The sequence below is a fragment of the Eublepharis macularius genome, chromosome 12 (assembly GCF_028583425.1).
Source record: "Eublepharis macularius isolate TG4126 chromosome 12, MPM_Emac_v1.0, whole genome shotgun sequence".
NCBI classification, from domain to species: Eukaryota; Metazoa; Chordata; class Lepidosauria; order Squamata; family Eublepharidae; genus Eublepharis; species Eublepharis macularius.
Window position 1 is genome coordinate 4363503 of NC_072801.1, and position 23381 is coordinate 4386883.

General features: G+C 46.3%; 3 protein-coding genes across 3 annotated transcripts in view; 1 reads left to right on the plus strand and 2 right to left on the minus strand.

The window, feature by feature from the left end:
- Positions 1–1258: 1258 nt before the first annotated feature.
- Positions 1259–14305, minus strand: PMM2 (phosphomannomutase 2). Its single transcript, XM_054994661.1, has 8 exons — positions 14150–14305; positions 13526–13637; positions 11556–11632; positions 8323–8414; positions 7200–7299; positions 4003–4078; positions 2700–2815; positions 1259–2348 (listed from the first exon to the last, which is right to left on the minus strand). The coding sequence occupies exons 1-8, from the start codon at positions 14231–14233 to the stop codon at positions 2244–2246; spliced, it is 762 nt and encodes a 253-aa protein (XP_054850636.1). The 5' UTR covers positions 14234–14305; the 3' UTR covers positions 1259–2243.
- A 202-nt stretch (positions 14306–14507) lies between these two features.
- TMEM186 (transmembrane protein 186) lies at positions 14508–17006 on the plus strand. Its single transcript, XM_054994768.1, has 2 exons — positions 14508–14579; positions 15421–17006. The coding sequence occupies exons 1-2, from the start codon at positions 14577–14579 to the stop codon at positions 16129–16131; spliced, it is 714 nt and encodes a 237-aa protein (XP_054850743.1). The 5' UTR covers positions 14508–14576; the 3' UTR covers positions 16132–17006.
- Positions 17007–17779: 773 nt separating this feature from the next.
- ABAT (4-aminobutyrate aminotransferase) overlaps positions 17780–23381 on the minus strand; it is a 53555-nt gene continuing 47953 nt past the window's right edge. The window contains exons 13-16 of the mRNA XM_054993610.1: positions 23172–23339; positions 21707–21853; positions 20733–20844; positions 17780–20376 (exon numbers count right to left, since the gene is read on the minus strand). Of these exons, the coding sequence (XP_054849585.1) occupies positions 20255–20376; positions 20733–20844; positions 21707–21853; positions 23172–23339 (549 nt within the window). The 3' untranslated portion in view covers positions 17780–20254. The remainder of the gene's footprint in view (positions 20377–20732; positions 20845–21706; positions 21854–23171; positions 23340–23381) is intronic.

Below are 23381 nucleotides of genomic sequence, written 5' to 3' on the forward strand. Positions count from 1 at the left end.
CTATTTTCAGAAGGACATCTTGGAATGTATTATGCAAATAGATGTCAAGGTAACAGAGAAATAGTTTCTGTTGCGCTCCTCAGTTCTGGGTTTTTTTTCCCCCCACAAGAAAAAAAAAAACCCTGCGGACCTCCTATAAATCGAACAGGTACAAAAGAGAGGTTGGGGAAAGGAAAGGAGCACAATAGGGATGCAGTCCCTCCTTAAAGAACAAGTTTTTTTCTTTGCCTTATTAAAATGGCTAAAACTTACTAGATGCTGCACAACAACAAAAACAGGCCCTGCGCACAAGATTAGACACTCAAGGTTAAGAGAGATCAGTTGGAAAGAGCTGGGGCGCAGAGCCCTATCCTGAGACAGTGGAGTGGAATAAGGGATGTGCGGTAGAAAAGCAGGACACCACAAAGGGAAACACAGTGGATGTGTGTGGGGCACATCTGCTAGGACCCACCTCACAGAAATGAAGATGGTGGTATGCTAGTTAAAAAGAAAGAGAGGGATGCCAAAAAGCTGTGGATCAAACCTTTCTCAACAGACAAGCCTTAATGTTCAAACCAGCCATGATGGACATCATAAGTTCCCTGCTGGATCAGACTAGCGGTCCATCCAGTACAGCATCCTATTTTACACACTGGCCAACCAGTTGCTCTCACACAACAGGCCACAGAGGTCTTGAGGTTGAGCCCCAGCACTGGAACTCAGAAGTCCACTGTCTCTGTACTCACCATGGCTAGTGGGTGCTGATGGGCCTCACACCTCCACGAGTCTGTCAAATCCCCTGCCAAAGCTATCCATGTTAGTGCCCATCACTACATCAATTGACTCTGAATTCCACAATTTAATCAAGAAATATTTCCCATGAACTTCTTTAGGTGCCCAAGAATTCTAGTATTATGGGAGAGGGAGATAAATGCTCTCTCCATGCCACCCCCATAATTTTGTAAATGTCTATCAAGTCCCCCCTTAGCCATATTTTTCTCTAGGCTGTAAATAATAAAGGAGAAAACACTTTCTAGAGATGTTAGTCCCTTTTTAGATTTATTGCAGAAAGAGGGATGCTTACAGTCAGTCCATCTCAGGGCTACTGTGTGCTGAGTTTCAGTGACACAGATGTACACCTGGACTCTGGTCTCGAATACCGGACGGTCACCAGCCCAAAGGTCTCTATATCCGTTGTTCTACCCCTCCCTCCCATATTCATTTCTGCTTCTGCACCTGTAACTTGCAGAATGTACGCACCACCTTGAAAACGTCACAATAAAGCAGCAAAAATAATTTATTTTTCCCCACTCACAGATGCAATGCTTGACAATTTCCGTTATTTCCATATCAGATACACACCTACATTTTTCCCAGTCTGCAGGAAGAAAATCTTTTTCTCTTAACTGCCTATAAAGAAGAGAAGGAGTAGGAATGCAGACCTCCCCCACTCTCTCTTCAACTGATCCAGGGAACGTTCTGGATAATGGTGGAAGAGCTTGCCAGGGGAACAGGACCAACTGTGGACTGGATCCAGTGATCTGCTTTCTAACTTTGCACCCTATCTAGACTGGAGAAAGTCAGTTCTCAGGGTTGCAATACCTGCATTGAGTAACAGCCATGTAGTTGAGGGTGGGGAGACAGTGAAGGGGGAACGAGTGCCCTCGTCTAGCAGCAGAAGGAAATTGTCTGGATCCAGTCCTCTGCTTAAACCAGGCTCAGGGCTTTTCCTAGCTTTGCCCACACGGTGCCAATCGTGATCCTTCAGCTGCAGGCGGACTCCTATGAATTTCCATGAAAACACAGTCACAGGCTTGATTTACATTGTTAGACATGTATGTACACATGCAGCTTTCGCACTGAAGCAAATGGATGCCACACACGGCTATCGCCAAAAATGGCAACCCCACACAGACTCCCTCCCATTTCAGGATCTCCCCATTTCGTATTGTGACCTCATCAGCACTAGCTAGCCAATGGTATCCAGTGATGTAAGCAAAGGCAAATAATGCAATAACATCACAACACGGAAGAATGTGGTGGTGGAAATAACAGAAAGAAAAGTGGTTTTCAGTGTTAAGGGGGAGAGGCAGAGAAATGTACCTGTAGAAACGGCATGAATCACCTGCCTGTGTGAAGCTGAACAGAGCCAGGCTTCTGCGACCCTTTTTGAGCAACCCTTGTTTCCTCTCTGGCAAACCCGTTTTCTTTGAAATGTGCCAGAACTGGCTGTGGGTGTTCTGGTCCAAAACAAGTCCCTTGTTTTAATTAAAGAAGAGTCCTTCGCAGATCTGCCTCGTCTGATTGGGTGCTGTGACGCTGTGACCAACAGTTCTGGGATCCATGTAAATTTCATAGTCGTTCCCTCCCTGGACAAAGAAGAGGTTTTTTTAAACTGCATCCAAAAGTGAAAAAAGCATAAAAAACATGACAACATTCTATTTCCTTATATCTTCTCACTGGTGTTTTTGCTATGGTTCTGTACCTGTACCACCAAAGAGAAATCTTCACTGAACTGTACATTATTTTTCCTTGCAGAAAGCATTCATGCTCAAATACTTGGCTCTGAGTGGGGGCCTACTCACCCCAAATTCGTTGATCATGCTGCTGTGGGTCCACTGAGGAAATGAAGCCCAGTATAGCAATAGTTCACATAATACTTTACACGTTACATGAAAATAGCATCTGGTGCCAACCAACTCATTCCACTTCATACTCACAGGCATGGTCTTATCTCCAAAAAAGTGGATTGTTTTGAAACTGCCGTTGCCAACAATCCCCAAGCAATACCGCTTATCCCAGCCGTCCGGGAATACGTCAAAGCTTATCTGGCCCCCTACAGAGACAAAGGTTTTTGAAAAGCTGTCATCGCATGGCGGAATCACAGAATCATAGAGTTGGATCATCTAGTCCAACCTCTGCCCAATGCAGGAACAGCCTAAAGCATTCAAGACAAATATTTGTCCAGCTGCTCACTGAAGACTGCCAATTGGGGGGACCCACCAGTCCCTGCCAGTCTCTCCCCCCGCCCAATCCTATATTTTTAACAAGTAACTGCTTTACATCCAGTGCCATCTGTGTCTGTTCTTCAAGGGCTTCACACAACACTTTCCCTCTTAAGAGAACAAAAATCACAAGGACTTCAATTTCTTTAAATAGTTATTCCTGCTTCAACGTTTATTTGAATTACGGCACTCTATTAACCCTGTATTGGTTTTCTGGAAACCTTCTAATTTAAACAAAAAATCTCTTAAGGGAGTGGTAAAAATCCCCTCTCTAAAGGTCCCCTCTCTCACCCAAAGCCTCCCCCAAACCATGGGAAGCAGCTTCTGGACTGGAGGGGTGGGGTGGGCGGCTAGACAAGGAAAAGCGATGCTGTAAAGATTTCTTAAAATGCATTCGGGCCTCCTGGCAAACTGGAGCTCATAAACACACACTCAGGTTTAGACTTAGTTGGAAGACTCAAAGGGGAGAGGGGCAACTGTGCAGGCTTGACAGTTCATAAACAAAGACTCTGGAGTGCTCGAGACTGCTCCAAATCAACTAGGAGGTTCCATCACACTTTATTATGCACCATGCCATTGTGCAAGGCTCTTGTCAGGACCTTAGGAGAGGCACCTTCTGTGTTCAAAAATTTAGGCTGGGACAGTTATTTTAGTTGAAGGTGGCAAACGGTGAAATAATCTTTGTTTCTCACACAGCTGCCATAGTCTAACTTCTATTTGGGAGCACTCGCTCAATGGGGTTAAGAATAAAGCAGCAAATCTTGTCTGTACTTCACTTCTGAGGGTTCCACTACACTTCCTTGTCATTACAGCCCTTTTCTCATTCACAGATTCAGCTACTGGGATTGTTTTTAAAGAAAAATAAAACCATCTATTAGACACTACGATCACAAGGAAATGTTGTCCTGGAGGTCTGCACCTCTCATGTAACATATTAGAAATAATCTCAAATGCTCATCTCTTTGAATCAACCACATTCTGGTGATTTTGCCTTATTTTGTAATTTTTTAAAAGTTACCTATCGAGAACGTGAGGCCTTTTCCTGCGAAGTCTCTCTGCAGATCAGCAACAAATTTCTCTCTTATATGCTCCTTCTGTTCAAAAACAGAACACAGATGATTTACATCACACACTGCCCTTGCCCCCAATGACTTTTGAGCTTGTCTTCACCATTCTGGCCTCTGCCAAGGAACCCCTGAGCATGCTGTGGAATGCGCTTCCCTTGACAAAGGGTTGCGGGACATGTTGTAAGGCATGAGCACCATTGAAATAGGCCTGGCAAGCCTCATCTATGCCTTCTGTGGAATGGGCATAGACTCGATAACATATTTCTCTACAGTAGCACATTGCTGGTGGAGAAGATTTGGTGGCAGACCCCAGGCTCTCAGTGAAGCTGATCCACTGCTGGCCACCTTCTTGTTGAACATTCAGGATCTTGCCCCTCGCCCAGCAAGAACTGCACTAGAAGGCGAACACATACTGTAGTTATTTCATGCTTACAGCATTGAATCTATCCAGTACGTCCTTCCTCCAAGGAACTCGGGGTCGCTATTTGAGAGAGAACAACCGGCCCAAGGTCAACCAGGCAGCTTCAGGAGAGAGCAGGACCCCAGGCAGCTTCCGGGCCAGAAGGAGGCATGCCACTCAAAGTGAAGCACACGTCCATCCCACCCTGATCCATACTGTCCCACCTTCCCCTGATTGCCTGTCTGAGATGCGCATTGAGACTGGTTCACAGAAACACAACTGCTGCGAACGTGAGTCCTTTGCCCTTGATCGGGCAGGTGGTTGTATCACTGGCTAAACTGACAAATCTCATGGCCCATGCACACAAGCGGGTCACGGAGGGACTGTGGCTCAGTACAGACTGGAAGGTCCAGAATCAATCCCTGGCAACTCCCGCAAAAGGGGATCAGGAAAAGGCCTTCCTCTGGAAAGGAGTTCCCAGGAAGGCAGATCAAGGGCTGGGCTGGGGGTGAGCTCCCAATGCAAACTAGGGGCTTGTCCTTAAGATTCACAGCACTCTTCCAACAAGGAAAGGATGAAGAGCCTGGAGCTTTTTTTTTTTCTCCAAATTTAGAGACATAATCTCTGCATGCTTCAGAATCTCCCCCACTTTTGAAAATTCTTGTTGAATCAACACAGAAAATGAAACCTACAATATTTGTATATAAATAATTGAAGTCAGTTAATAAATATGATACAGAGAGTCTTATGGTACAATAAGCTGGGGTACCCAATTGTGCTAAAGCAATGGGATAAGGCTTTAAGCTATATACCTGTTGCTGCTATAGATCTTAAGTTGCGACCTCATTCAGCAAAAAATTATGTTTAGGGTATACTGGACACCATGGCACCTTTTAACTAAAGGTTTAAGCGCAGTGTCTAACTCTTGTTGGTGTAATTCGCAAGAGGCATCTCTGAAGCATATACTTTGGACATGCTCAGTCATTCAGCCCTTTGGGGAGGAAGTCATTAGTCATATTAATTTTGTATTAGAAAACTTATTTTTGAGGATAACGTACTGTTTGCCTGTCTCTTGGAATCCAACTGATGGACAATGGAAATGGACCCTCCGTGCCCTTACAGTTGCTAAAAGACTTATACTACAACACTGGAAATTACACTACATTTCCTGTAATTCACTGGATCGAAGACCTTCTAACATCAACATCTGAACGTATCGCATATAGATGGCAATTGCATATGAACATTTTTAGATATCTGGACACATTTTATAAATACTTATATATAGATCTGCAAATAATATTTTTGAAGCCAGCACTATTTTCTGTTTTTTCTGTTTGCTTTTTAATTTTTTTTAGTTTTGCCCTAATAAAATAACTTAAAAAATAAAAATAAAAAGTTTAGAGACACAACATCTAAGGGGACATAAGTATTTAATTACGAACAGGGTGGAGACATCAGAGAGAGCTTTTCTCCTCTCATAATACTAGAACTCCGATGGATATAGATTTGAAGAAAAGGGATTTTATATACAACTCTGAGCACCCAAAGAAGTTGATGGGAAACAAATATAATGCAGACAAAGCTGGAAGGGACCTCAAGGGTAATTTAGTCAACCCCCCTGCACACTGCAGGAAATTCACAGCTCCCCCCTGCCCCCCCCTCCTTCCCATAGTGACACTGCCTAGAGAAAGGCAAAAAACTCTGCATGATCCCTGGCCAATCCGGGTTGGTGGAAAATTTCTTCCTGACCCCAGAGTGGTAATTAGCATTACCCTGGGAACATCAAAATGGGCCACAAGAGCCGAGCACGAAAGTAATCCTTCATACAAACAAGTAATTAATTTGTGAACTCGCTGGCGTAGGATATAGTTATGGTCGCTAATTTGACCACAGAGAAGTCCATCAATAATTATCTGCTGTGATGTAACCTCCCTGTTCAAATGCAGTATCTCTCTGAATAACAGTGACCAGGGAGGGCCAGCTGGGGGGGGCGGGGGGGGCCTCCACGCTCTCCTGGTGAGCCTTCTGAAGGGACATGGCTAGTCCATGCATGAGACAGGGTGCTGGACTGGGTGGACCATGAGTTGGATTTTGCACAGCTGCTCTCATGTTCATGGCTGGCTGCGGCAGTCACTGAGCTTTTATCATTCCTGGGGAAGCTAAACCTGAGAAAAACCTTCAACGTGGAAGGGGTGTGCGCACGGGATTTCACCCAAAATATATTCTTACAAGACAGAATGCAACCCTGCTTTACAATATCTGAAGAAGGGAGCTCTGACTCTTTGCTTCCTTGTCTGCATCTTGATCTTTCTGTCTCTGTTACATGTTATTGTTTCTCTCACATAACCCACCTCACAGAATTGTTGTGGGGATAAAAGGAAGGAGGGGGGAACCATATCCAACCTGAGATTAGAGAAAGGGCACGATAACATTTAACAGAGACAGAAAGATCAAGATGCAGACAAAGAAGCAAAGGGATAACGCACAGACAAGGGGAGGACAGAAGAGATGGTGTATGGGCCAGGGGGGTTGGCCTAACAGTCACTTTCTTTGTGAAGGCTTGTCAGTTCGGACATGTGTTTCAAAGTAAATCACATCTTAAGATGATGACAAAAATCCTTAAAAATAATCACGAAGTTAAAACTCATACCCTGAAAACCTTGTGGGTCTTTAACTTGTGGGTACTCAAATCCTGCTGTTCTACTGCAGACCAACACAGCTACCTGCTTTAAAGAGATCACTTACCTTATCAAGCTCATAGAACTCTATGCGTTCCTCCTGGCTGCAGCTTCTGCCCACAGGAGACACGTTCAACATCCCATTTCGGAATTCAATAAAAGTGCCCCTGGAAGACACAGTCTGATATTACAACCATAGATGGATGTTAGCGGACAAAGCCATTGGGGGTGCAGATGACGACGACACGGAAAGGGCCTTCTCAGTCATGGCGCCAAAACATTGGCACTCCCTCCCTAGGGAGATTCATCTGCCCCCCTCAATTGCCGCCAGTAGGTGAAGACTTTTTTGTTTCGTTTGCCTCCCCCCCCCCAGTAACTGTTATTGGACCTCCTCCCTGTTCTTGGTGCTCTGTTTGTTTAAGCGCGTGTTTTATTGAATTATTTGTGTACTCTTTAAATGTAGTTTTGAATCTAAATTGGTTATGTTTTAAATTTTTTAGTGTATTGATGTTTGCAGCCTTGGGGACCCTACGTGGGAGAAAGATGGCATACAAATGATACGGCATTATCAGAGCCCCCCTGCTCCAAATGCCCACACAGAATACATTGCTGAAGGGGAAGAGATGGAACCGGACAACCAGTGTGATGTAGTGGACTAAGACAAGGGGGGACCTGGATTCAAAGCCCCCAATCAGCCATGAAGCTGAGTAATCCAGGTCCAGTTTCTCTCACATAACCTACCCCAAAGAATTGTTGTGGGGATAAAAGGAAGGAGGAGGAACCAACCTGAGATTAGAGAAAGGGCACGACAACATGTAACAAAGACAGAAAGACAAGGAAGCAAAGGGGGAACATGCACACAAGGGGAGGACAGAAGAGATGGCATATGGGCCAGGGGGGTGGGCCTAACAGTCACTTTGTTTGTAAAGGTTTGTCTGTTTGGACATGTTTTTCAAAGTAAGATGACGGCAAAAATCCTTAAAAATAATCACGATGTTAAAAATGAAACTCAAGCGTTTCTAAAACTAACAGCCCTCTTCTTTCTAGATGGAAAACGCAAACATCTGGAAGCCCAGACTAGCACACCAGCCTGCATATGCCAGGCTTACTACAGGCAGGGAGCCCCCAAACTCAACAGCACCATGTGGCGAGTAAGGCTGCCTATGAAACCTCGCCTCATAGACACGCACCGTTTCCTTGGCAGCTTGATTTTCGCAATGTAGCTCAGGCAATAATTGATCAGCTCTTGCAGCAGCTCTTCACCCAGGTGGCTTTGAATACTCTGCAGGGAAAACCAGATAGCTCCTCAAAAAAAAAAAAAAGGATTTCAAAGCACGAGCCGCAAAGAGGGATCATGTAAGGAAAATGGTGATGGGAAGCCAAATGTCTGGACTGCTTTCTTAAATATTGATTGAGAAAACACAGCCTCCGCAGACCCGCTCGACACAGCTCACAAAAACAGCATAGCTCACAACATCAAGCAACCAGATAATAAAAAACCAATTGTACCAATAAACACAAACCGATAAAAACAATTCAAGTATATAAGAAATAAATCAAACCACATTAGTAAACAATTAACAAACAGCAGTAAGACCAAGCTGGGTCATAACAGCGCGTAAAGCACACCCAACAGTCTAAAATGATATTGCCCATCTAGTCCTCAGGTTTGGAGTAGATTGGAAAAGAGTTTAAAAAGATGGAACCCTTAGAAAAAAGTCTGGGTAAAGAGATGCAGAGGAGTTAGCCGTGTTAGTCTGTAGTAGCAAACTCAAAAACTCATCTGACGAAGAGAACTGTGATTCTCGAAAGCTTATGCTACAATAAAGTTGGTTAGTCTTAAAGGTGCTACTGGACTCTTTTTGAGTTTGGGTAAAGAGAGATGTTTTGGCCTTTGAGAATCAACGCTCCCTGCGTTAGATGAAGGGAAGTCTGACTCTTGAAAGCTCATACATGGGAAATCTAGTTGGTTTTTAAGATGCTATTGGATCCAAATCTTGAAACTATATTTTAGCCCGGTGCCCAGAGGAAAAAACAAAGGCGAGCCTCAAGGGGGAGAGCAGTGCCACCACTCAAAAGGCCCTATCTCTGGTCACCACCCCCACCTTACCTCTGCAGGGACCCTGAGAAGAGTGTTTTAGCTGGTGGGCCAGATAATATGGAAGGATGCAGTCCTTCAGGTACCCTGACTTGAAGCCACTTACTGGTCTTGAAGGCAAGTACCAGCTGTTTGAATTGTACTCTACATCTCTCCATTTTTTTTAAAAAAAATCCTGCTTTTCCACCAAGGAGTACAGGTCCATATACTTTTATAGTGAGAGAGAATAAAAAGATCCTTTGCAAGACCTGGCTTAAATACAGAGGAGTTAGCCATGTTAGTCTGTAGTAGCAAAATCAAAAAGAGTCCAGTAGCACCTTGCCCTCCATGCATCTGACGAAGAGAACTGTGATTCTCGAAAGCTTATGCTACAATAAAGTTGGTTAGTCTTAAAGGTGCTACTGGACTCTTTTTGGCTTAAATATTTCAGCCTAATGGATGCAAACTCCTGTATATTAAACATAGCAAGTTCTGACTTACAAGATCTTATGCTGGATTAAATTTTGTTAGTCTATAAAGTGCCACAACTCTATCCACTACATCACACTGGCTCTCACCAAAGCCCTTGAGGTTAGATTCCCGTGGTTACTTACATTTTTGATGTGACTGAGTCCCCCACATAGAGATTTTTATCATTTTCCTGTAACGAATGTTTCATTTGAACATGCCCCATACACAGCGAGATTTTATCATGCTGGGAAGCCTCACTGAGTATCTCCCCACATGAGGACTCATTCAAGCAGAATCGTCCTCATGTACTGGGATGTAGATTTTGCCAAAAAAAATCTATACTGGATCATCTTTTCAGTGCCCAAAAGAGAGCATCATCTGATTTAGTGTGTTTATTTTGTCTTACATTTATTAAACAAATTGTGAAATGTACTCCATGTTAATTTTATGACCCAAGAGCCAACATAACATCTTTATTCATTCTTTTTTCCTAGTCAAATAGTTTAGTTCAAATATTTGACTAGGAAAAAAGAATGAATAAAGATGTTATTCAAATAAATTCAAAGCGCTATGTGGAAATTACTCCTTTTGGAATAATGCCTGTAAAAATATAGAGACAAGACCGCATGTACATTTTATATAGGGTTTAAGAAAAATGCCAAAGCCACTGAAAACTGGTACTTATTTTAGCACACCCCAAGAACCATGCCCGAGATGCCGTGGATGTCTGCTGATCCATTTCAATGGAACACCTCTCACCTGGGAAGGTCCTAGAGCTACCCCCACATGGGCATCACTTGTTAGTTTTGTGTCAGATGGCTGATTACAATATCCCTTCTGCCATGTGAGAGGAAAGAGGTAAGTTAAGAATCTCAGCTTTCGGTTTGATTTGACCTGCACAGCCGTGTGTGCATGTGTGTGCACGCGCATGTCGGCACTTGCACAGGGGACTACCTTTACCCTTACTCTCTCAGACAGTTCCTATGGATAATTACCTGAAAGACATTCATTACAATCTGGAAACTGCCAAGTTCATGTTGTTTTGGCAGGGACATCCATTCACATTGTTGATTTCATGAAAAAATGAATATTTAGCTCATGTTCTGCCCTACTTCTCTGCACAGTGCATAACATAACATATACACAGTGCATAGCATATTAACAAGGAATGAGAGATTACTCCCTATTTGGTATAGATCAGGTTTGAACTCTGCAGCCGAATTCCGCACAGTAACAGTGAACTGTTACAAGGCAGAAAACAAACTGGGTACGGTGCCGATGCCAGAGAAAGACGGAGATCTTGGCAGCTGAGCAGATCATGATGATGCAGTTAAACAAGTTAAAGCAGGACAGGCCTGCAGATGGAGGGCCTTTGGGAACTGCACCCAACAGCCCCCACTGACGAGGCTTCTTAGGCAGATGCAGGGGGAAATGGGACCTTGGAAATATTCTGTGGGAAAGAGCAACAACCAGCCATAGATCAAACTCTCCTCTTCGACACTGGCTGGCTAAATTCCCTCTCTGCTGAACAGGGATTGTGGATCCCGACCACTGTTTTCCAAAATGGGAGAAAATGCAAAATGCCAAGACAATTGCTTGGTAGGTTCAGAGCAGGGACAGTAGCGCACTTACTTTTTAAGGGCTCAGAAAAAAACGTTAAGACAACTCTTGTAAGGAGTTACTCTGTTGGGAAGGCTGAAATTTGTGTGTCGATTTATGATATAATTTTGCCCCCAGTTTGAAAACTTGCTATATTCCTGGTTTGTTTTGGGGTGAGAGGAGGAATGCAGAATAAACTATAAGGTGGCCTTTGAAACAAGCCATCTCAAATCACTGGCTTTGCCAAGGTTTAGTTTTACTTTCTCACACACTCACCTGCTTCTCCACCAGTTTTCCTTCTTTGTAGGCCACCAAGCCATTTTCAGGGAAGACGTAATCAAATTTTTCAACCACTAAGAAAAGAAACTGGACAATGAGTAGGCACATTATTTTCTTTATTTCAGGATCTTCAGGTATGACGCAGATTGATTTATATGCTCCCAACAGATCTCTTAATTTCCCCACACACCATTTTTCCAGCTCCTACATCAGTAGCTTCTTAAAATGGGGGAGGAGGGAGGGGATCTAACCTTTAATGCATGAAGAAACGCACCTTGACAAATTAGGTATCAACATCGTGTAGCTTGCAATTCAGTCAGCAAAACAACACACTGAAATATATCTGATATAATGACTCCAATTGAATGTGAAATGCAGAATGGTATTAAACAGGATGGAGCAACAGGTCTGGTTGCCCCCACCTCATAAAAGGTACAGCAGAAAGAGTGCAGAAGAGGGCAACCAAGACAATTATGGGGTCAAGTCATCTTTCTTATGAGGACAGGCTGAAGGAGGCAACTAAGAATGATACACTAGAGGGTTACAAAATGGTGCACGAGGTGGAGAAAGTAGATACCAGAGAGAGGGAGAAAAAGCTTGCTGAAATACTAGAACTCCAGTGCACCACCTGAAGTTGATGGGCAAGCACTTTGGGACAGACAAAAAGGAGGACTTTTTTTACTCAATGGGTAACTGAATTGTGGGGTTCACAGGCCGGAGTGGTAGTGATGGCCATGAGCATAGACAGCTCTAAAAGGGGATTAAACAGACTCATGGAGGAGAGGTCCATCATTACCAGAGGATGCAGCTACCAGTGGCTACTGGGAACTTCCTCACTCAGAGACAGTAAAACTCTGAATACCAGGGTCAGGACACAACAGGGAGAAGCCTTTGGCGTCTGCAGCTTGTCTGTTGGCCCCTGTGCCAAACAGGATGCTGGACTATATGGATGGCTCTGAAATGCTTGTTGTTATTAGATGGATACAACTACCCAGTAATTGGTAAGAGATCTGGGTTCAAATCCCCACTAACAGGAAGCTCACTTGCCTGCTACTCTACCACAAAGGATTGCTATGAAAACAAAATAGGAAGGGGGGCAGGGAGAATTCCTTGACAGGATAAAAATGTAGCTATAGATCTGACTACACACCTTTGCTAATTTAAGATAACCCTTAAATTAAAACTCAGCATAAGGGGGGGCACTGTGCCCTGCAAGAACAACTCAACCCCCCCCCCACCACAATGTTATAGGGTTTTTAAACAGTCTTATAAGAGAATCCATGAGAAGAAGACAAACATGGTCTACAGACCACATTCAGGATGGGGTTCAACAATCACATTGTGTTGATGGCCCCTCCAAAGGTTTTGAGACCAAGAATGTAACACCTGGGCTTATATTTCTGAAAGCAACAACTCACTCTAGCAGAGAGGTGACTTTAATGCAAAGGTTTCTTTTACGTAGTGCTACAGAGTAATTTTACAGTGGCTTCGTGCAATGAGAGCATTTAAGACATGAGAAAGGCTTTTGCTGGATCATCCCAAAGTCCATTTGCTACAGCATCCTGCTAGATGATCAGGCAAGGTTTAAAGGGCCCCCTGCATGTACAATTTGGGGGATAAACTGCCTCTGAATGTGGAGGTTCCATAACAATTGCAGTTACCCTCCACAAATTTAATCCAGTACTTTCAAGCACAAGATTGTTTGATTTCAAACAAGGTGTGGCTTTGAACAGCTGCTTAAAAACACTCGATGCCTGGCCGGAAACTGCTGCTGTCACCAGATGGCTGGCTCAGCTTATGAACACAAATGATGTTTGAGAAACTGAATCCAGCATCAGCTAAGCCAACAAATGAGGATTTCTACACTTGAAGCCCTACCCATAATGAAAGAACACGTCAAACGAGTCTTAGAATTTCCTGGTCAGCAATTTACTTATCTGGTTTGAAACTGGCATGCTCAGCCTTACCGTCTTCGCCAAGCTGCTCCTGGATTTTTCCAAAGTCCGAGCCACCCACGACACCCACTTTTACCTTCTTCCGCAAAGCCTGTAGGAAACTGGCCATTTCCGGGGCGATTTTCTAGTCAAAAAGGAGGAAAAGGGGGGGGGGGAATCAGTGTGGCAACTCTAATGCAGACATCAGCACAATCCATGCATTTCTCTCCAGTCTGGTTTCCAAGGATCGAGACAGCACTGAGGGGCTTCATTCTAATTATAATGATGATGATGATCATAATAATAGCACTTATACACCACTCTTCTAGACAGAACAGTGCTTCATCCACAGCAGTGAACTAGTTAGTGTTATTATCATCCCCACAATACAGCTGGTGAGCTGAGGCTGAGAAGAGCTGAGACTGCTGATTCGCAGCCGAACCACTTAACCGCTGTGCTACAGCCGCCCTCGCCTTCCTCACGCAACAGCCCTGCAAGGAAGGCTTGCCCCTGTCCCTCTCCTCAGGCAGGGCGTATCCCTCCATTCCAAAGGCACTTCTCAAGGTCGGCTGTTCAAGGCCCCAGAGAAGCAGCCCCCCCCCCCCCCGGTGCGCTCAGGGGGCGCTCTGCACACGCTCAGGGGCTCGCGGCTCCCACCTGGCGGGGCGCAGTCAGGGTGCCGTCCACGTCGAAGAGGCACAGCGTGTGCGCTCCGCTCGGGCCCCCCTCGCCGCCCTCCATGCTCTCCCGCTGCCACGACGGTGTGAGGCGATGAGGTGGCCCTACTCCGCTTCCGCTGCTTCCCGACTACAACACCCGGCCTGCCCCGCGGCCGTCGCTTGCGCACGCACAGTCACGAGCAGAAGGAAGGACTTCCGGTTCCTCCTCCGCTACCGCAGAGCCTGCTGGGACCCGGTCGCGGCTCCCCTCCCTCTTGGCGACCGGGAAGGAGGGGGCGGAGCTGGCTGGCCGCCTCCCGGCGTGCCGTGCGGTGGGAGGTGGAGAGCGCCGCGGAGGGACGTGGGCCTCTCTGCCCGCCCCAGACCATAGAGACCGGCGAGCGCGGAGGCCTCCAGGCGCCGCGATGGTGCGGAGGGGAGCGAAGCGGCGGGGCGGAGGGCGGATGGACGGGGCGCCTGCGAGGGAGAACCCCCCCCCTCGAAACGTCAAGCGCGTCTTTGCGTGGGAGGGAGGCCGCGGCCGTGGGCGGGGCGCCCCTGTCTGCCCGGGAGTGCCGTTCAGACGTGCACACGTGCCGCGACAGGGTAGCCGCAGGTTTCTCGTGCTGCGTGCAGAGGGAGGGGCCCGTGCCTGTGTGATCTCCGCGCAGAGAGATTGGCACACACTCGAAGTAAACACAGGGGACGTGCAGGCAGGCAGAGAGAGCTACAGGCAGATCAGCAGAGAGCTGCTCATCCCCCCCCCCCCCGGGTCATGCGTGTTTTATCCCGTCTATCTTCCTAGGAAGGCAAGCTTACCACAGAACAGAAAGCGGTGATGCCCGGGTGAGGGTTTCGAGGACAAACCCATTTGCGGTCTTAAGTCTATTTCCCCCCACCTTTTTTAAAGGTCACTCAGGTCAGCGTACATATTTGTCATTGCCACCGTCTTATCTTCACAACAGCCCTGTGAGGTAGGCTAGGCTAAGAGTTTAAGCAGCTGATAGTTAGCCAGTGAACTTCATGGGGCGGGGGGGGGGGGTTGTACCTTGACCTCTCTGCTCCTAGTCCAACACAAACTACTCTTTTCTCACCCTGATGCCTCCAAGGCAATGGATTTACACTTTGAATGTGAAGCCCACCCTGTGCATACTGCAGGGAATCTCATGGCGTGCCCCTCTGCTTCACCCAATATCCTGTCTTAGGGTGTGGCCGGTTCTTATGTGTCAAAAGGTTCTGCATCTTACAGAAACACATATTTTGTTTCAGGCTAGAATGCTTGGCGTTTGCAGTCGTCTGCGCTCTGTTTCATCCTGGGGAAGGCATCTCCAAAATGCAGCTTCGTTGGGACAGTGGGAACAGGCCTCATCATGTTCCTTTAGAACTTGCGCAGTGCTGCAGCTGCATGGCTGGCAAAATCCTGCCAGCCAGGTAGTCTTGCTTAGATGCCTGGGCATTTCAGCTCCTTCTCAGTGGGTCCAGGAGCAACATACCACTGAGAGCACCAAAGACTTCAAACTGATCTACAGGTTCCCTGGAATCAAGTACTGCCGAGCCTTGTCAAGGCTGAAGCTGATGCAGACTGCCTTAACAGTAGTAGTTCTCCCTCCAGTCTGGTTTTTCTACTGGCAAAACCAAGTTACCCAAGCCCAGTGCCTCTATAGCACAGGCATTGCGTGTTTTGCTGGCATCATGCTATATGCCATGAGCTATTATTTCCGGCGAATCATCGGAATGATGTACCTGAACAAAGATGGTACAGTGTTAAGAGTGTCACATTTGACTTTTTGGGGGAAGAGGAAGGACTTCTGCTGCCCAGTTGAAACCATAATGACCTTGGATGACATCGGTGAAGACCGAAAGGAAGTTTTGCTCCAGTTCAAGCAGTATGACGGGGATCAGTTTTTATACTTCACTCTTCGCTTTGGCCAAGTTGTGGACAAAGATGGGTTTGCAAAAGTATTTGGAGAAGTTGAGTAACTGTGACAGCCTGATGGACAGTTTGCAGATTATCTGGAAGGCATCTGGGGAAGTCCTCTTTAATTTGCTGTGGAGGTTGATTAGTTCACACTTGGGCCTACCGTTTTGGGAGCTGTCTCTTGGCTGTGGATTCACCTTAGCCATTAGTTTTCATTGTACCAGGTATGGAAAGAGCCTGACTACTATGGTAATGCACAACAGCACCTGCTTCACTGATGGTCAGTGTTGGGCCCAGTTATAGGTCCTGGGAGGGAGGGATAGCTGATGTGGCCAGGGGCTGCCTGTAGAGTAGCACGGAGAGTAATGGACAGCTTTGTGCAGTCTCGCAACCTGCCTGGCTGTTCTCTGCTTCTCTGCATATGCTGTGGGCTTCCAGATGCTTGACAGCCAGTCGTTCCTGGAATTATTGGCAGGAATCAACAACAGATGATGTCTTAAGTCCTGAGAGATGATAATACCTCATGGCTGGGGGCTGTGGTGAGTTGCGTGGCCTCGCTTCACAGAGTGTTGACTTCAAGGGAACAATTACTGCTTCTTTGAGGCCGGGACCTTCTAATCCATAGATCTAGAATGTATTGTTACACTTCGTTACTTATCACACTAGAGAATGGTTGGGCTCCAGCATTAAAAAATATCCAGTCTCTTTGAAAATGGTTGTCTTCTGCTGCTTGGGTCAGGTTGTGAAGCCAGTTAATATCAGAAGGAAGATTGGGGGTGGGGGAGATAAATAACGTTGGCCAAAATTTGGATAATTGCCAAACACAGGGCTTGAAAAAACATATTGCTCATAGACGGCAGGTTTAAATGCAACTACGCAACACTAGCCAGTGTCCTAGGTGCATAAAGGGATTTGTGCATATTTCAAACATCTTTAATAAAACTGACATTTATTTATTTGCTTCATTTATATCCAGCCTTTCACCCCAATAGGGGCCCAAAGTGACGTACGTTCTTCTCCAGTTTGTCCTCACAGCCACCCTGCGAGGTAGGTTAGGCTGAGTTTGGGTGACTGGCCCAAGGTCACCCAGCGAGCTTCCATGGCAGAGTGGGAAATGAAACCTGGGTCGCCCAGTTCCTAGTCCGACACGCTAACCACTACACCACACTCCACACACACACCCGCAAGAAGCCTTGACGTAAAACATCCTTGCCACGGCAGATCCACGGATTTCTCTGAATATACAAAGAGGCTTGGTGGACGTGGAGGACTGTGTCATGGATTGCTGAAAGCCCTCCTCCCTCTCCAGGCTCCTCTGATCTTCCCAGCCGTTGCCTAGGCATTTTCCAACCTACCTACAGTCGAAAGGTGCCTTTTAAAAATTAGAGCTTCCTGTCATTCCTGTACTGCCCCCCCCCGCCCCTCCCACCTCCACTCACTCTTGTCTTCGGCCAGGATTGTATCCAGAGCATGAATTCCTAGCTGGATAATTCCAAGTGGAAATCCTTGCCCCTTTACAGTTTATTCTGTGAAGATTCAGTTAGAGGGCCTGATTTGGCTAAATCAAGTTGTGCTTTACTCTCAGTGGGACAAACCAATCATGACTTTCTTGTTCCCCACTGATTTCACTACAGAGAAATCTCACGAGACAGCCCCTGGATTGTGGTGGCCTCGCCACAGTTGAGGAACAATGCAGCTCGCGGCAGGCACTTCAGTTATAAATATTTTTATTTTAAGAATACTGATTAATGCAGGAAACATTTCACTGATCCATGTGAAAGGGCGACTGGCTACACATCAAGAAGTTTGGTTACGTATCTGTTTATGCATGAGTTTGGCACGATCAACAGGTTGTAAACAAAATTATTACTTTTGAGATAGAATTTGATGATGCAGAGGTGATGCCTCTACCATGCTCTGACCACCATTAGGGTGTGTGCACCAGTTCACAGTTAAAGAGTTCCATAAAAAGTACTGTTTGAAAAACGACACACTGGGGAATATTTATAACCCCCTGCCCCCCCCCCCAAAAACCCACCACAGTATGTGGCAAAAGTTTTGGTTACCAGACCTTGTATTTAATTAAAGGAAAACATTTACTGGAGATGACAGTCCAGTCAACTGCACCAATATGTTGAAGAAACCTGGTTCCCCCAGCTGGCCATAAATGGGCGCCTCTTTTTGCTTGACTGAAGCTATCTGGCTTGGGGGAAATGAGGTGGTGGGGGATGAAGTTGGGATTGCTCAGTTGGTCTAGAAATGTTGAATAATCATGCGAAAAAATTGATGGTTTGTAAGGCCAGAATGTTAAATAACCACCAACTGCTTTTAAAAGTTGATTTTGATGTGCTGAGATAGTTGCAGCAGCAGTGGGATCAACTTCCAACTATTCCCTACACACCAGAGAGGGCTGAAATATTTGGCCCTGTGTACTTCCCTTCCTGCCCGTATCCCCCTCCAAGAGGACATAAACTGAAACATGAGGCAGGAAGTTAGCCTGCTGAGCTGAAGCACCTGATTGAGTATGGCTGTGGGGGTACTTTGCTTATGCTCATCAGCAAGCTGCTAAAGAGACACTGGTCCTGATTAAAGGTAATGCAGGAGAGGGGGAGGGGCTTGAACAGGTCCAGGCTTTCAGCACTAGGGCCCCCTGGATTCACCACTGTGCAGCTACAAGGAGATGCTGCAGCTCCACCATCCATGGGATAAAAGCTGAAGTAAATACAGGAAAGGGTGGCAACGGGGGGGGGGGGGGGGCGCGTGTCTTGAGGGTGCAATCTGGCTGCCTGCAGTGTGCTGCTTGCGGCTCAAAAGCCCCTCCTTCCCTTTTGATGCTTTCTCGGGGAACAGAAAGGGGCAGAACACATCCAACAATATGGGGGAAGGGAGGAGTTTGCCTTCTCTTTCTTAACACCCCACCCCTTCGGCCAATGCTGATGAGAGAGAAAAAGACGATGGTGGATGTTAGCGGGGGTAGGGGAGCGTGGTAGTAGGGTCATACAAGGCACAATACAGAAGAAACAGCGCTATGTGGTCCAGTCCAGTCCAGCAGACTGTAATTGTGCTCAAACCACTTTAAGCACTAAAGAAGCAATCCTAGGAAATTAGTATGTGGGGAGTGGGATGGAATGGGGTAGGGTTGAATGTATCCTTATATCCGTGTACATCTGTTTCTCTTCTCCTGTCCCTATGAAAGACACCACTTTCTGCTTAGCAGAGAACCTTTTTTAAAAAACAAACTTCCAACCCACAGTCACAAACTCGCTTGCTTCTTCCTTGCCTCTGGACACCAACAGGGCAGCTTGAAACCCCCACTTGTGCCCTGCCCTGGCACAGTGGGGAGTTAGATGGGGCCTTGGAACCCCACCCCCAAGACACTTTTTATTCCAGGCAATGCTGTGGATGGTACAGCAAAGGGAAGAGCAGCACACCGAAGGCCGCAGCTCACAGCAGGGCAGATGCTGGGCATGCCACAGATCCCACATCCATTCTTTGGCCATTTCTCTGGTGAAAGGATCTTGGATAGCAAATCTGGGAAAGTCCCTAGCTGGGATGTTGGAGTAGAAGCTCCTGAGAATTTGCTGGGGATCCTAAACTCTTTTTCTCAGCACTGTACTCCAAAGAGCCTGTTTTTATGTTGCTCAACCCTTCTGCCTCTATTTTCAAAACCCTACTGCAAAATTTAAGCTGGGTGCTGTAGATGAAAATGCTACAGAAAAGGGTACAGGATACAGTAACTTACGGGCAGGCCCCCTGATCACTTCTGTGAGTGTTGCGCCTGCCTCAGGAGCAAAAATTGGTGTGGACGGAGATGTGGGCCCGTGGGCAGCATTTGTATGTTGAGGACTAGCCATAGATTTTTAAAAGGTGAAAGATCCTGAAGAACCCAATTCCTGTGGACGAACTGCCCAGGCCCTCTCCGTGCCAAGAATTTAGCTTATGCTGAACCACAGGGGTTGGCAGCACTGGCCCGCCGTTCTTCTGGAACCCAGAACACTTGCAAGAAATTCCAAACGCACCAGAGTTGTCCAGAGTTCTAGTCCAAAGCAGCTTGGATTGGTGACGAGCATGGGAAAATAAACGTTTTTAAAAAAACTGTTAGTGAAAATATATATATGATTTCAAATAAACTAGATCTCTGACTTTTGTAGGATTTGGGCTCCTACTATGCAGGATAAGACTTTGCTACTTGAAATCTGCCAAGATATCACTGAAGATGTTCAGGAAGAGATGTGCGTGGTGGTCTCGGAAGACCAGAGTGGGTCGGAAACGAATCGATCGGTCGCCACTGCCTCCCAAGACTACACCTGAGGGCAAAGAAAGAGCAACTGAGAGATTTTTCCTTCTCCAAGACTGATCACACAGTACATAGGCAGAGGACTTGGCATTAAAATACATCCAAGTGCTCAGCTGCAGTGATTCCACATTGGCAATCTGAACAAATTATGTCATTCCTGTCCCTCCCAAAATGAGCAATGATGGAATAAATTATGCAAAAAGGGCAAAAACATAGAATATCTTACATAGCTACTAAGTCTGCAAAATGTCAACACATCACAGGACTTCGCTTTTCTTGGTGCAAAATACTAACTTGTTTTTTTAAGAGCACACAGCCTGAAGCCCCAGGGGGCATGCAGTGCTGCTAAAAACAGCTGTACCTTACCTTTGTTTCTGGCTAGTAATATGAGCTTGTTCCTAATAGCATCATTTGGAGCATCAAACGAACAGAAAGTGCCCCGTCCTCGTGCCCTGCTGATCAGGTGAGGGTAGCGACTCTAGAAAGGGAGATAATTGAGTCAATTATTAATTCTGTGTGTGAAAGAGGACACCATTGGGTGCCCTGTTGTTGGTTTCTCAACACAAGAAGCAAGACCTCTGTCTGGGGGAAAACAGAGACAAACAGCATGCTGGCCACAACCCAAAGAATGGTTAAATGCAGGACTTGGGAGGGAAAAGCACACCACCAATATGGTATTGGTACTGATGCAAAGCGTTTGTAACTTGCTGAATCACCAACGAAAGGAGAGCTTTTTTGCACCATGCCAAATCACTCGAAAAGAGACTTATTTGTACCCTGCTGATTTAGATAGTGTTATATTTGCACCGCACAGTGATTAGAGGCTAATCTTGTTCATAGGCAGTGATGATAGGGAAAAAAAATACAGGGATTCAGCCACATTCCCAGCAGCTCACACCACAGAGGGCTTGCAGCATTCTACCATGGCTCACAGCTTGAGGCAAGCTAATTCTGTTCTGGCATCTGCATTGAGGGTTGTAATTACAAGATAGTAAAGAGTCCAGTAGCACTTTTAAGACTAACCAACTTTACTGTAGCATAAGCTTTTGAGAGCCACAGCTCTCTTCGTCAGATCTGACGAAGAGAGCTGTGGCTCTCAAAAGCTTATGCTACAATGAAGTTGGTTAGTCTTAAAGGTGCTACTGGACTCTACTATTTTGCTACTACAGACTAACATGGCTAACTCCTCTGGTAATTACAAGAGTATGCTGACTATGTCTAGGAAATATTATTGGCTCCATGCCAGATACATATTTGACTACCCGAGGCAGTTCTCTCTTTCCTGTGCTCAGGAGATCTTCCTGAGCTGTTGCAGGTGATAACTGTCCACAGGCTCTTACCTGTAAATCTAGCAGCCCCATCAAAAGGGCCTTCCCCGCATGGACAGCATTGCTTAGGAGGTCCTCCCTTCTAATGACATTAATGACTTCTGCGAGCAGAAGGTTCTTGGAGGGATCCCCGAGCCACGTGTTGAAAATGCGATATGGCTGCATGGACAGAAGGCAGGAACAGAGAAAACAAAGAAGTGAATGCTTCGGGACTGCTCAGCTTAACACACACACACACACACACACACACCCTCAATCACCATTCCAGGTCAGAAGTGATCTCTCTGGCAATTCTCCCCTTGTATTTAAAAAAAAAAAATGGAGGAGGCCCAATTGGAATTTTGTCCATCCGCAGAGCAATAGCTTTGCCCGCTGATAGTGAGGCGCCCTCATCATGCACTACAATCTAGGCTGGTGCCATTCAACTACTTTTAACACATTTTGAATGAAGCCACGAGGTTATCTTTCTCTGGGGTTGGGGAACGTGGGCTCCCTCAGTGCTGATCCAGATTTCTTTATCTACACTTCAGTCCTCTCTGAGGGAAGCCTCTCAAGTCAGACCAGGAGCCCCAGTTCACGAGGCTAGGGGAAGGACAACTGGTGGGCTCTGGGACAAAAGGATGTGGCCAAAACCGAGAGGGTGCAGAAGAGAGCGACGAGGATGATCAGGGGCCTGGAGACTGAGCCCTACGAGGAAAGGCTGAGGGCCTTGGGAATGTTTAGTTTGGAGAAGAGGAGGTTGAGGGGGGACATTTTTGCTCTCTTTAAATATTTGAAAGGCTGTCATTTGGAGGAGGGCAAGGAGCTGTTCCAGTTGGCAGCAGAGGGTAGGACCCGAAGCAACGGGCTTAAATGACATGCACAAATGTACCGGCTGGATATTAGGAAGTTCAAAGGTGGAACCAGCTGCCTAGGGAGGTGGTGAGCTCCCCTTCACTGGCAGTTTTCAAGAAGAGGCTGGATGAATCTTTGTCAGGGATGCTTTAGGCTCATCCTGCACTGGGCAGGGGGTTGGACTAGAAGGTCTGTATGGCCCCTTCCAACTCTGTGATTCTATTCTATGAAAAAGGCAATGCAGCTCATTCTCCAAGACAGCCTCTTTCTTGTTGGGTCACATACACCAGGACTCGGCATTAGTGCTGAAAAGGGGATGCTGGCAATGAACCCTCAAACCAATGACACCTTGGGAACAGCCTCTGAAGGCCCAGTTACTGAAGAATCCTACTATGACTTCCAGCATATCACTTTCAGGGTTATTGTGATGGTTGAAAACTTTTTTAAAAAAATGAACGCCAAGCTTATCAGGATACCATATACAGTGCCTGTCATCTGCTCACATCTGGTGCAACTGAAGCATTCATGCCACCCTGTCTAGAAGGCCATTTAAAAATTAATTCAGCCAGTGTCCATGTATTATCATTACAATCATAGAATTCAGCAGAACCCCCCCTCCCCCCCTCCCCGCAAGCAGACTTACAGCATTGGGTCGGAATTCCTCCTTGTGGAAAAACCCTCCCGTCATCATCTTCTTACTGAAGGACAGCACATCAGCTGGATCTTCCAGGCCCCAATGTTCATGGGCCCAGAACTTACCAGTGCAGCCGCCGCCCGTCTGCACCTCATCCACCAAGAAACCACAGCTGTGCTGTTCAAAAAGATTGGGAAGAGCTAGGTCGCTTTCAGCAAC